The sequence below is a fragment of the Mustela lutreola genome, chromosome 1 (assembly GCF_030435805.1).
Source record: "Mustela lutreola isolate mMusLut2 chromosome 1, mMusLut2.pri, whole genome shotgun sequence".
NCBI classification, from domain to species: Eukaryota; Metazoa; Chordata; class Mammalia; order Carnivora; family Mustelidae; genus Mustela; species Mustela lutreola.
This window is the reverse complement of record NC_081290.1, coordinates 242,188,532-242,203,002: the sequence shown is the minus strand read 5'-3', so window position 1 is coordinate 242,203,002 and position 14,471 is coordinate 242,188,532. Positions and strand designations below refer to the sequence as shown.

Below are 14,471 nucleotides of genomic sequence, written 5' to 3'. Positions count from 1 at the left end.
TATCCCAACATAACAAAACAAATAACATTAGCCTCCTCAACACTCAATTAATACATAAAAACATTAAACTGAATGTTTACATGAAAAAGCTTTCATAAAAAATACTTTCATAACCAAAGCAGAAAATATCGTCTTTATCATCTGGGACTACCAAATATTTCCCTAGTGTATTTTGCTAAAGAAGTACCAATATTTAGGGGCACCTGGGTGGCTCAGTCATTAAGCGTCTGCCTTCGGCTCAGGTCATGATCCCAGGGTCCTGGGATCCAGCCTCGAGTCCTGCTCCCTGCTCAGTGGGAAGCCTGCTTCTCCCTCTACCACTTCCCCTGTTGTGTTCCCTCTCTCCCTGTGTGTGTCAAATAAATAAATAAAATCTTAAAAAAAAAAAAAAAAGAAAAGAAGAAGAAGAAGAAGTGGTGGCAATATTTAAAAATGAATTAGGAAATAAGTCATTGAAAGACAAATGTTAATAATTTTTTAATATGCCCCTCCTACCTTAAACAATTAAAAAAAAAAGGAAGTAAAAACTGTCCAAACAAAAATAGAAAATAAAACAAGCCACTCACACCAAGCCCAATCACACAGACCTAGGATGGCAGTTTACAAAGGGTACTATTAACGAAATTTTTCAAATCTATTCAGGAAACTGACTGAAACATAGTACAGGAAAGAAGACTTGGTCTTAATACTACCAAGAAAAGGTCTTCTACTTGGATTCCCACCAACTGATTCCATAACTTCTTATCAATTATTTCTTGAAAGCCATGTGAGAGTAGGGAGAAAAGCAAAGGGAAACAACTGTCTAAGGGGCCAGAGGACCAAAGCATTTTGGAAGCACGATTACAGAGGATAAAGTGTGGAGTAGCTTTAAAATCACTGATTTCAGCTACAAGCCAGCATCAGATTGGTAACAACATAGACGAGGCCCAAAACAATATAGCTCTGAAAGTGTCCCCTGGCTTATAATAAATTCAGAATAAATATTTCTGAACACTGTAATTTTCAAAATCAACCTAACTCTTTCCATGGCTCTCCTTTTGTATCAGTAGATACAATAAAATGCAACAACAAAATGATCAAAAACCAATTGAAGAATGGATAAGACAATGAGAAAACCTTAGATAATCTCCCAGTTGTATTCTCAGTATATAATTAAGCTTATTTTTAATTAATCAATTAACTATATCAGATTCATCAAATTATTGTACTTCTATGATGCATGGTTTTTAAATTAAATTTTAGAATAAGGATGTTCCTTTAAAAAATGTGGCCTCTGTCTACCCTAAAAACCAGAGGTTATTTTTCCAATTTAAAAAATATATGATGGGGCGTCTGGGTGGCTCAGTGGGTTAAGCCGCTGCCTTCGGCTCGGGTCATGATCCCAGGGTCCTGGGCTCAAGTCCCGTATTGGGCTTTCTGCTCAGCAGGGAACCTGCTTCTCTCCGCCCACCCCTTCCACTCTGCCTGCCTCTCTGCCTACTTGTGATCTCTGTCAAATAAATAAATAAAATCTTTGAAAAAAAATAAAAATAAAAAATATATGAAACAGGACATCTGGGCGGCTGTCAGTTAAGTGTCTGCCTTTGGCTCAGGTCATGATCTCAAGAGTTCTGTGATCAAGCCCCTTGTTGGGCTCCTTGCTTGGTGGGGAGTCTGCTTCTCCCTCTCCCTTCTTCCCCTCAACCCCCTTCTCATAAATAAAATCTTCAAAAAAAAAAATATATATATATGGAATATACACAAAACAAAAAGTACTTTCCAATACAAAAAATGGTCACAAAAGAGCATTTATAAAATGGACTCTTTGGAGGTTAGAAGAAAAATAAAAGGATAAAGTGAAACAAACTAGTCATCTATCAGAAAAAATAAAATTCTGAACCATGAAGCAGTACATTTGCATTGAATTTCCCTTTTATACATGCACTATTAGGACTCACTGAAGGGTCAAAAATCTTCTAGATCTTGCTAGTTTAAGTGCAGGAATTACTAACAACCCAAGAAGGTGTATCTAGGATGATACTTACCTTACAACAGATTATACCACTGTGCTATTATGTATTCTGTGTATGGATACACAAGCAGTCAGCTGAAAGGTACACACCACACTAGCAAATGCTTGACTGGACCCATAAGGCCGGATGACCAATGGAATATCAAGATACGTGTCGATTCTCCAGCCCTCATAACCACATTCCAGACACCTCACGTAGTCCTTCAGCTTGCCTTGATATAGTTCATTTATAAGATCAGCCTAAAAATAAGAATATTAAAAAGTGTTCCTTAAAAATTATTTTTAAAATACATAAAACACAGTAATTCCTGCTTTTAAAGATAAGTTTCAAAGGCTACTCATTCTTTACTGCTTAAGTTTTAGAAAGCTTTAAGATTTATCTAAAATTTTATTTTAAAAATGAAGGCTTGACAAAAATTAAACATCAAAAAAATTAGATTAACACTAATTTAAGAATCAATGTACAAAAATTAACTAGTTCAATTCTCTTATCACTAAAAACCCCACTAATAAAATGGTTTGTTGAAATCGATTTATTATACTATTATACTATTAAGCTTCATATTATCTTTTCATTAGGTTGAGAATACATCTCATCTATCACTTTAGGCATGTTGATAATTACATAACTAACTAACCAGCTAGTTTTATAGCTTAATACATGCATACCACTACTCTCACAATACTATATTCTGATTCCTATAATCCTATCTTCTAGCTCAAGGTACAAATAAAACTTTTTAACTTTCAGTAACAAACATAAAACAATTTTAAAGAGAAACATTATACTGCAAATTTTCTTTAAAAAGGTACAGACATTTTTAAAAAATTCTATCTCCATCAAAATATCCTCATTTAAAAGAATGGATCTCTCACTAAGTCCCCAAACTTAGCAAACTTGGGCTTCTGTCCCAATAAAGATAGGTAATTCCTTTAGTAAGGCCCTCCAAGTGAATGTCTCGCCTCAAAATTCTTTTACCAAAATTTGGGAATGCAAAGGGAATACCCCAATTGATCTTTCAGTGGAACTGTTGACCCAAAGAGGGACATAAAAAGGGTAAGAGTAACTTCAGACCTATGAAGAAGGAACAGCCCCTAATACCATATACATAAAGTTACTACAATATAATAGGACTAGGTAGAGAAACTAGATCACTAAGTAAACTTAATTTTTTTTCGAGATCTCTTAAGTAAGAATGGAAAAGAAGTAAAGCGTATTACAATTTACCTCTTTAAATTTCTCTCTCTCGAACTTTCTAGGGCTTATAAACCTTCAAACTAGGACCCATCATCATTGTCTATACTACCGCCATTTATTTAATGAAGCCTTCTTCATTCATCTGCTTCCATCATATTTGATAATATCTTCTGCATCTTACAGGGCATTTCTTTTCTTTTTTTTTTTTTTTTTTAAAGATTTTATTTATTTATTTGATAGAGTGAGACACAGCAAGAGAAGGAACACAAGCAGGAGGAGTGGGAGAGGGAGAAGCAGGCTTCCCACCGAATAGGGAGCCTGATGCAGAGCTTGATCCCAGGACCCTGAGATCATAACCTGAGCCAAAGGCAGATGCTTAACGACTGAGCTACCAAGGCACCCCATAAGGGGGCATTTTTAAGTGGTTCAAAGCAGCTTTTTTTTTTTTTTTAAAAAGATTTTATTTATTTATTTGACAGAGAGAGATCACAGGTAGGCAGAGAGGCAGGCAGAGAGAGAGGAGGAAACAGGCTCCCTGCTGAGCAGAGAGCCCGATGCGGGACTCGATCCCAGGACCCTGAGATCATGACCTGAGCCGAAGGCAGCAGCTTAACCCACTGAGCCACCCAGGCGCCCCACAAAGCAGCGTTTTTAAACAGATCTGTTAACAACCCAGTAAGAAAATAATGTGTATCTCAACACAGTATATCTAACTATAACAGAATTAGTACAAAATAATACTTACCCTTATTTTTGTGCTCTTCTCTTATACTTTCCTATACTATTCCATTTTTTTTTTAAGTGCTGATATAGATTGACTAAACTGAATTCATAACATACGAATGGATGACAGCCTACAGTTTGAAAACTCTGGCCCAAGCCATCATCATAATTCCAATCAGAGAGCAGACCCTCTAGGCTATCTTCCAGATTCTTCCTCCTTTTTTATGACTGTAATTCCACCCCTACCCTCATCATTAGAGCCACTATAATTCCTCCTCTTTACTGAGTTCCCAGACCCACCCAGTTCAGCCTTACTCTCCATCCCACAATGACATATTGAATGTTCTTCCCACTTCTAACCTGCTCTTTTCCTACTAGAAAAAGAACAAAGTCAGATTAATAGGAATCCTAAATGTCAAAAGCACATTTGGGTCATTAGCACATTAGGTCTCCTTGGTCAAAATGAAGGTAATATTCAACTATACTTAATCTGCTATACATTATAATACCTGTAATTTACTTGGTAAATATCTGAAAATACTGTTCAAAAATCATCCCCCCAAATCACACATACACATGTATGTATATATTTATACAGGAATTATACAGTTTTCAAATAAAAAAGAGACCATCTAAACCACAGAAACCAACTTCCTTATTTTAAAGATGAGGAAACTGAGGTCTAGCATGGTTTAATGGCCAAGTGAGAACCTAGTACTTTCAATTCCCCATTCAATACTGTTAACAACTGAATGCCAGAGTTTTAAAATATTTCAAAAGAATAAAAGTTACTTATGAATGATTTATTATAAAACATTCCCTTCAATCTGAGATCAATTACCTGTTCTGTTTGTTTCCATTTCTGTTCCAAAGCATCAAACATGACTCTGCACAGTTCTTGTACATCATGCTGCTGCCAAGCTATTTTAAGATAAAATTTAATTAAAAACAGTAATAAAGTGTAATGAAACATTAATTTGTTGTTTAAAAGCAAATTGTCAAAAACATAAAAAAGTCTACACAAAATAATTCTAAATTTAAAAAAGAACACACACTATACATTACAGTCATGAAAAGGTAATCACAAGGAAAAGATCAAGCAATCTTAGTATTTTATAAGTAACATATGCTTTATGGTGCTGTATTTGTTATTTTTGTTATGTTTCACTACAGAGTTAAGAAATAAATTAAGAAAAACCTAGAACAAACTAAAAATTTTAATTTAAGTACACGAAAATAATTTAACCAAATTTACTTTACAAGAAAATTTTAATTGATCAAAAATTTATCCCTGGTGCTTAAATTTTAAAAAAATAAATTATTTTTAAATCTAAGCAAAAGGCAATGAGAAGGTTTATGGTAAAGTTAATTAAGCTATTAATATATTTGTTTATAATGCTGTCTCCCAGAATTCCTTTGAATATTAGAAACACTGATCATTATAAGAGAATTAGTACCCTCACTACTATCCCATCCAAAACTCCTTGTAACATCTGTGGTTTCAATTGCTCTCTTTTTGCTGGTCTGTAACAAAACAAAAAGCCTTTGGAGTTGGTATGGGATACTTGTCACTGGGTCTTCTTCAGATTCTTCAAATTCCCACCTATTAAAATAAAATTGAAATAATATGAAAATTATTCATAAAATATTTTTATTCTTTAAGGCATCATTAATATTAACATCATAATAATGTTAAGACCTTAAGTCTGGGGTTATACAGGATTTGGATATTAACTGAAGCAATTATTTAATAAAAGAGTAGTCTTTCCCTAATTCATAAATTCAGAAGAATTTTAGACTTTAACAAGAAAAGGCATGCAACACTAATGAAAGGCAAAACTCATCTAAAAGTAATCAAAGAATTTGAATTTGATCAAGACTCTTGTCCTAATTATTAATTCATAAAAGAGGTAACTGAACAACAGTAAATGACACTATAGCATTTAAGTATCAAAATCTAAAAAAACTGCAGGAGAAAGGATGTCAGTTTTCAATATATGTATTTTCATTTTTTAAAAAGATTTTTAAAAAAAATTTTAAGGATTTATTTGACAGAGCAGGCTCCCTGCTGAGAAGATAGCACAACATGGGGCTCGAGTCCAGGACCCTGAGATCATGACCTGAACCAAAGACAGAGGCTTTATTTAACCCACTGAGCCACCCAGGCGCCCCCAATATATGTATTTTCAAGGAATAAATTGCAAGGGGAAAAAAGATGGAAGGGAATTAAAAACAGATTAAGTAGATTAAGAATGTTATCAGTCAGTTGCACTGTATGGCTCTTGTGTGGTTCCTGATTTGAACAGATTGTTTAAAAAAAAAAATGAGGAAATCAGGAAAACCTTATTAGCCTTGATCTGAGATATATTTACCGATGATTCAATGGGAGTGTGCTTCCAAATAATTAGAATAGAGGATATTAGATAAAAAGGACTGATCATGAGTTGATAATATTCAAAGCTGGGTGATGGGTAAGGGGATTCATTATAATGTTCACAAGTAAATTTGGATGATGAGCTTCCATATGAATGGCCTGATAATATGTTGTCTGAGCAACACAACCAATATTCAAAGTTCCAAAAACACTTTAAATACATTTCACAGTAATTTCAAGGATGTTATTTAAGAGTAACACACAAAAAAGGAAAAATCAGTTAATGTGTACTTGAAAATGTCTTAAAAAAATAAGTTATGCATACCTTAAAGAAAACAAACAAAAAAAGAGTGTATTAAATGTAATACAGTAAGATACTCATAAAAATAACTGACTTTTAGGGTTTATTTAAATATGGATTTCCTTCATAGAGCATTTTAAAGTACCTGGTATATATGCCATCTTTTACACACACAGACACTTAAACACACACACACACACACCCCCAAAGGAAAGCTGCATTACATTTTAATTAGAAACAAAGTTTAAAAAGACAACTTCGTTTCTTAAATTAAGACGTGAAAGGAAAGAATATGGTTCATATATTGAGATTATCTCAGAAAGCAGATAACATATTTCTTTATAAAGATGTTAAAGCTGTAAGTGAGTGAAAGCTTTAATACAGTAAGTAATCCCAACTGTAAATCTTACTCATTTTATCTTTTGCTGGTTTATGCATTTCTGGTTCTCTCTCTCTACAAATTTTTCATATGTCAGTCTCTTATAAGATCTTTTTCTTACATACTATTCAAGATGTCTTATGAAGTGAGAAATACCCCAAACTTAATAAATAGATACAAAATGGTAAATTAGATTAGTTAAAACCTACACTTTCATTATTTTTTTTTTTTAAGATTTTATTTATTTATTTGACAAAGAGAGAGATCACAAGTAGGCAGAGGCAGGCAGAGAGAGAGGCGGAAGCAGGTGCCATGCTGAGCAGAGAGCCTGATGCGGGGCTTGATCCCAGGACCCTGAGACCATGGCAGGAGGCAGAGGCCCAACCCACTGAGCCACCCAGGTGCCCCTATACTTTCATTCTTAAGTCAATCTTATTTATAAATTTTTTTTGAATACTCACTTATATAATGCATTCCTAAATTCAGGAGTCATAAAAAGTGTCTGCAAAAGGCTATTCAAATAGCAAGTCATTGCTTGGTTTACTAATCCCACGTATCCTTTAAAAAGAAAACACAAATATATACAAATCAGCATTTACATTAAAATAACAAAAAGAAAACTTACTAAGAATTTAATGCACAGTAAAAATTGAGAGGTTAAGGTTACTTGGAAATTATTTTAGTTTCTTCAAAAGCAATAAGAAAGACCCCTTTTTCTAAAACATGTAGTATGTAAACCTTGTTTCTCAGAAAAAGTAAGTAATACTATTTTGTTAAATGTCCAGACATATGCATGGATATTATATAGCATTTAGTAAAATTTAAGAGGAGTATTTCAATATAGTATGTTTACTTGATATAAAAATAATCTTTGTTCCCCAAATTGATACACTGTTGATTAAAATGGAAAGGTATAAACACATTTGCTTTACTTATCACATACCCAAAACAGAAAGACCGAACTGAACCAGCTACCCATGCTATCAGGGTCTATAAACCAATTTATGCCAAGGATTAATAACATGAGATAAATTCATCATATAAAACTCAGAATGACTTCCTCTATTTTAATAAGCCCATGAAGTATGAGATTCTATACATCAGCACACTATGCAAAGAGTGACTATAAAGTAAGAGAAGTCAGAAATAGGGAAGAATAAAGAGAGGGAGTGGGGTAGGGAGGAAGGAAAAAAGGAGAAGCTTATAGGAACTTAAAATTCAATGATTAAAATTATATATGATTGGATATCGCTACCACTGTTGAGAACATTTTTGGAATTTCTCTTTTGAAGTAGATTTCAGGCCCAGTTTATGAGACACACATACACCAAAAAAAAATCAGTCTCATCATTTTAGTTATACCGCATTACATGAGCAAAATGTGGTAAACATGGCATAATAATTAAACTTATATACTCCCACTTAATACTGAATGACTTGGGTACCCCTCCCCCCCCAAAAAGCCTAAATCTTTTCTCAACAGATGCTGAAGGTGTTCACTGAAGCTTTTCAAAATACTTTTCTCAATTCCCCAATTATCAAAACGTCCAGATAAATGCTAGACTCTACAGATACAATCAATATATATTGATAAATACTTCATATTTAATACTGTGTTTATCAGGGCACCTGGGTGACTTAATCAGTTAAGTGTCCAACTTTTGCTTTTGGCATAGGTCACGATCTCAGGATTGTGAGATGGAACCCTCCATTAGGTTCTACACTGGGCATGAAGCCTGCTTAAGATTCTCTCTCCCTCTCAAAAAAAAAAAAAAAAAAAAAAAAAAAATCCAAAAAACCTACTATGTCTATTCTGCTGTACATTGTTATAGAATTATAAACTATGACAATACCTAACCATCCCCTCCTGAGTTGTTCTCTTGGCACCCTGTCTTTAATCCATATTGGAGCCTTCAGCTCACTGTTCTGTAATGACCTATTTACTTACATGTCTTCCCCATCAGACTATGAGCGGAGGGATCAAATCTGATTTATTGCTCTAATACTTAGCACAGCAGCAGGTACACTTAAGGGGGAAATGCCTATGACATACAGGTAATGCAAATCTCCATGGTGTATGCCCTGATTATTAATAATAAAGCATTATTTCATTCTTAGGTCATTTAAACAGACTCTTCCACAAAGACAACAGTGTTTTGGCCCGAGACCAGGCTCATTGGTCTACATCTTCTTTTTGGCTGAGAATGCCTGGAATTTCCTCTTCTCCATCTCCTTCCCCCAATCCCTCAACAACCGGGATGGATGAATGCTATTACTATTTTGTATACCTATAGACCAATCATTTATCATTCATGTGTGATCTTGTTTCCCTTCCCTGGGCTTAAGAAAGGGGGTGGTAGAAGAGGGTTTAAGAAAAAGAGGGAGCACTTAATTATTACCAATGCTCTTTATTTTCTCATTAGCAATAAAAATCATATAGAAAAAAACTATGGTTATGTGTACTTGATTTAGCACCACATCTGCACAGAATGAACAGAGTTCCACATAAAGGTACTATTTGCCAAAACTATGAAGATTTTAGTGATACTAATAAAAGTGCTACTGAGTAATAGAAATCTTAAGTCATTAAATCAAAGAACTTCAAATGACAACTGTTATCAAACGGGTCCTATATCTGAAACAGCTGTGAGTCAATACTGTAAGTGTGAGCCCCTAAGGGAGAAGAAGGTGAAAACATGTCACTCTGCAAGCGGCACATGTGGAAAGAAATCCTAAACAGACCTGCAGTTAATGAAGTAGCCATCAATTAGGCCAAATCAAGAATGCAGAATGCAAAAGGTCAACTCCTAGAGCTGGTAAAATAAAAGAACTGCTAAAGAAACTGGCCAAGAATAGTTATCAAGGATTCAGATAATGGATCTGAAACTATGTAACCCTAGGTTACTAACCCTAATTAGTAACCTAGGGTTACATAGTTTCTAATCACCTGCAAGTCCACATTAGCCTTCAATCTGCTTTATGTTCACATACACAATATCCCACTCCTACCCGCCACTACACTACCTCCTATCAACAGTGGCTGGCTATCCCAGGGGGATTTGATAGGCAAGGGAGACAGGAAAGAAATCCCCAAACCTCCAGCATTATGGAGAAATTTGTTCCTTAGAGCCAAGTCAAAATCTTGACAACACTTTGTACATGGTGCCAAGATACACAGTAATTTAAGGAAAATGCAAATTCAACAGTCACTAACAAAATTATGTTTAAACCACAACTCCTTTGGATACTTATAGACTACTTTAATTCAGAAAGGCAGTACCACTAGAAAACGGGAGAAAATTGTACAGGTAGGAAAAAGGAGTGGAGTAGAGGTGTATGAGAAACAATAATTATCAGGAATGAAGGCTAAATGGCAATTTAATTGCCATTAATTAATGGCAAATTAATTGGCCAATTAAATGGCAATTTAAAACAAAGACCTCTAAAAATTGTTTTAAATGAATTTCAATTTAGTAATTGAATTTGAGAACTTATCCTAAGGAAATAATCAGAGACAAAAATAAAAACTTATGTACAAGAGTGTTCATCATAACATCAGTAATAATTTGCTTAAATAGCTAAACTATACAGTGAAATAGTTTTTCAGTCATTCAAAACCCTATATTAAAAAACTATTTAACAGCATTGAAAAATGCTTATCATATAGTATTAAAGAAAAAATGCATAATAAAAAATCTCAAAACATGTGATACCCCTTTTTCTTAAGAAAAAATATATGGAGCAAAGATAAAACAGAAATAAGCAAAATCACTGTAAGTAGTTTCTGTTAGTAGTACTGTCAGTGACTTTCAATTTCTTCATTTTAAAGTATGACAATGAGTATGTATGACATTTGTATAATCAGAGAAAGAACTTTTAAAAGTATGAGTCAGTCTCTAGGAATTTATAGGCATCAGAGAGCCACAGAGTATATACCACAAAGTAGGAATTCTATAAATACTCCTAAATAAGGGACTGAATTGCTTGTCAGAATATAAAGCAAATAGTTCAAGAATCCTGATTTATTAAATATGGAACTTTCTCAAAATATTTCAACTATCTCAGAATAATCTAGGGTGCTTATCTGAAACAAAATGTAATTTATCCAACCAGTATTTTGGGAAATAATGCCTCAGAACCCACATTTTTAACAAGTATCTCCAAATTACTTTTCAAGAAATAAAAATTTGAGAATCACTTCTCTAGACAGTATAATGATAATAATAAGATAATAATAAGCTTTATTATCTCCAACAGAAGATAATTCTGCATTCTCTTTTATTCCTGGTACTTGACTGTACAAAGTTTTATTGATATAAATGATCCTAAATACCAAATACAGCCAGCTTTTACTGGTATTTCCAAAACAAACGCACTGGTAAGCCTGTACAAATGATCAGCTATGAGTAAATTATCTACATTTTAATTACAAAATACAGTAGATAGAAGATCACAGATCACATTAGGACAAAATCTGCACTGTAATGTTATAGTTTTGTTTATATACTAAACACCTGCATATAATACTTAAAAGTTCTAAGAGTAGAGGTTCTGCAGTCGCACATAGCAGTACCAGCTGTGAAATCGAAGGCTTCTCGGAACCCAGTTTCCACTTCTTTTAATATGAATAATACTATCAACTGCAAAGGTTTGCTAAGAGATCAAATGTTATGTAGAAGTAACCACATTATATTCAGGCAATTAACCAATCTTACATGTAAAGGAATAATCCTTTACATAAATAAAACAATTTCACTGTTCAATAAATTGAAAAAAATCAAACACCTAGGTTTAATAATGTTCAGAAAAAAGTTAACAGGAATATTTAAATTGTATGACTAATTTCAAACCTATGTTAGATTAAACTAAAAGATGACACAGTAGGTCTAATAAAATAAACTTGGCCCATCTGTTTCAAAATGTAAGTATCCTCCACAGTCTATCCTAATCCAGAAAGATAAAATGAAAACATTCCTTTCCAAACAAAGTCAACTTCAGAAATTTACGGATAAATTAAAAATAGAAAATTATCAAAGAGAAGAGTCTTCCTTCAAAATATAATATGTAGTATTTTTTACTTTATTACTAAATACTGGCAGTAACTATATAGTGAAAACAATGACTTGAGGGAAAGAAAAACCACATTATTGTTCTAACTATTTCTGTTAACTAGTGACCTTGCTCTGGGTCTCAGTTTTCTAATCCATAAAATGAGGTGATTAGCCTTGAGATCTCTCAGATTATTCAGGGTCTAACACCCTATGATTTTATGAAAATACAACCACCACAGTAGTAATAATAAATCTTACCAGTTTCTGATTTATTCAAAATAGATGAATAGGAGTAGTTTTGGCTGACATAATCACTGGTAGAGCCCACAGAACCTTCTCTTGGAAGTGGACCTATAAACCGGTCATGGACACTATCATCTCCAGCACTGGAATCCTCCTAAAATGCAGCATAACCAATATTTACTAAATGGCATATATTGCTAAAACAATGAAAAAAAAAAAAAAACAACAAACAAACCACATACTAATTGCTAAGGCAATGAAAAAAACACAAGGTATTACTATTACCACCAAGACATTCAAAGGAATGTATGCCCTCACCATTTCCTATAAGAAGGCTCAAAAGACACCCAATGTAAAATGCTTTGGAGGAGGTGCTTGTGTTTCCTTTCAAAGTTCCTATTTCTCCAATTTCCCTTAATTCTCTTTCAAATTTTGTTTATATGAGAGGAAGAGAAAATTACATTGTGAATTCTTTGATGACAGGGTCTGTCATTCATTTTTACACCATCCTTGCCAAGTAGACCTGGCAGGTAGGGCAAACTTAAGTATTGGATAAAATGGATTGTTTCCTACTATCTCCAGTACAAAACTTCCTATTAATGAGGAAGATGTCAAAAAGGATTTAGGGATATAAAATTAGCATAACCAATTAAGACGGAGCTGAAGAGTAATTACTATGCATTTTATAACATGAATTCCCATATCATAGACTAGAGTTCCCTAAATTAATACCTAATTTATATTTCAATGTCAATCAAAATCTTCTCATGATGTCAAAAAAAATGATGAGAAAGAGCAATTTCTGGTATTACTTCAGTATGGATGCTCTGTATTTAATTACTGCCTACTGTCCAGACAGGTATTCTAATTCACAATAGACTTCTACATGAAAAGCATCACATACGAGAACTTTTGTGAGTGAAGTTTCATTGAAGAGAGGGTTTTGAAGAAGTCCATAAACTCTGTAAGCCTTAGTTTCCCCAGCCTGTAAATAGCCTGTAAATCAGACCAGGCTTTCTCAATTTTTTTAGGAATGACCCTGAAATTACACAATCTCTAGAGCCACTGAACTAAACAGGAAAGCCCACTGAAATACAAACAGAGACAAAAACTAAAAGAATAGAAATAAAGTATGTAACTTGAAAAACTAGTTATTCCAGAAAGGAGGGTGGGAAGGAAAACTGGGGGTCTGGCCCTACCCTAAAATACAGAAAAATCTAGGCAAACTGCCAAGGACTTAAAACAACCAAGCAAATGCCAAACCAAAGGAAGGCCACTGATACACAGTAGGAGATCTCTGTGGTGTTTTAACTTATCCTAGATCTACCCAGCCCTGTTATGGTGGTAGTCTCGAAGACGTCAACCTGTTCCCAATGCAGAAACAGCCTGTACACACAAGCAACAGTGCTTTGGATGCCGACTGTTACCATGTTAACATATACACTTATAACAAGCTAACATAAAATATATAAATCACAAATTATATCTCTCCTCCTTCCTTTAAATACTGCTTCTGAATAATGACAGTACACAAAAATTATGAATACAAGGCTTCTAAATAGTTTACCAGTAGTATTTGAGGCTGTTCACCATCTTTATCTGTCAAATGCAGAAAGTTCTTCTTTCCTGGCTCAAAACTAGCATCAAGAAGAGACTTGTCACTGGTATGGTCCAGTGGAGCCTATGGGCATAAAATAGAATATCTCAGATTATGAGAAATATTAATTATAATAATGAAACAAGTAATGTGTAAATGAATCTATAATTCTTGGGCTCAGACACTATTTTTTTTAATAAAGATTCTGATAAATTCTGTTAATCTAGACTTGGAATTAACTTATTTACTCGTGTATTAGGATGGCTAAGCCCAGTGACAGTGCATATACAGACAGTTACCCAGATGTGCACATTTCCCAACATCTAAAAAAAACTGGAGAGAAAAAAGGTAAAGAAGTATTACACAAATTTTTGTGTACGTATTACACAAATTACACAAATTTTTGTGTACGTATTACACAAAAATAATTATAAACATCTGTGTTTTTGTGTTCTCTAAAATATATTCAATACAGTGTATAATGGATTTTAATGAAGACTAAAGATAATTTTATATAACTAATAACTGTAAAAACATGCATGATATATGAATATGAGAATTTGCCAATAAGCAATACACTAAGCAATCCCACCA

At 33.7% G+C, this 14,471-nt stretch overlaps 1 protein-coding gene across 4 annotated transcripts in view; it reads right to left on the bottom strand.

Annotated features, from left to right (window-relative positions):
• Positions 1–14,471, bottom strand: part of USP47 (ubiquitin specific peptidase 47) — a 112,551-nt gene that overhangs the window by 48,206 nt on the left and 49,874 nt on the right. For all 4 annotated transcript variants that reach the window (XM_059136307.1, XM_059136316.1, XM_059136295.1 and 1 more), the window contains 6 exons: positions 13,848–13,961; positions 12,296–12,434; positions 7,448–7,544; positions 5,390–5,535; positions 4,774–4,853; positions 2,102–2,251 (listed from right to left, as the gene is read on the bottom strand). In XM_059136307.1, coding sequence (XP_058992290.1) covers positions 2,102–2,251; positions 4,774–4,853; positions 5,390–5,535; positions 7,448–7,544; positions 12,296–12,434; positions 13,848–13,961 — 726 coding nt within the window. The remainder of the gene's footprint in view (positions 1–2,101; positions 2,252–4,773; positions 4,854–5,389; positions 5,536–7,447; positions 7,545–12,295; positions 12,435–13,847; positions 13,962–14,471) is intronic.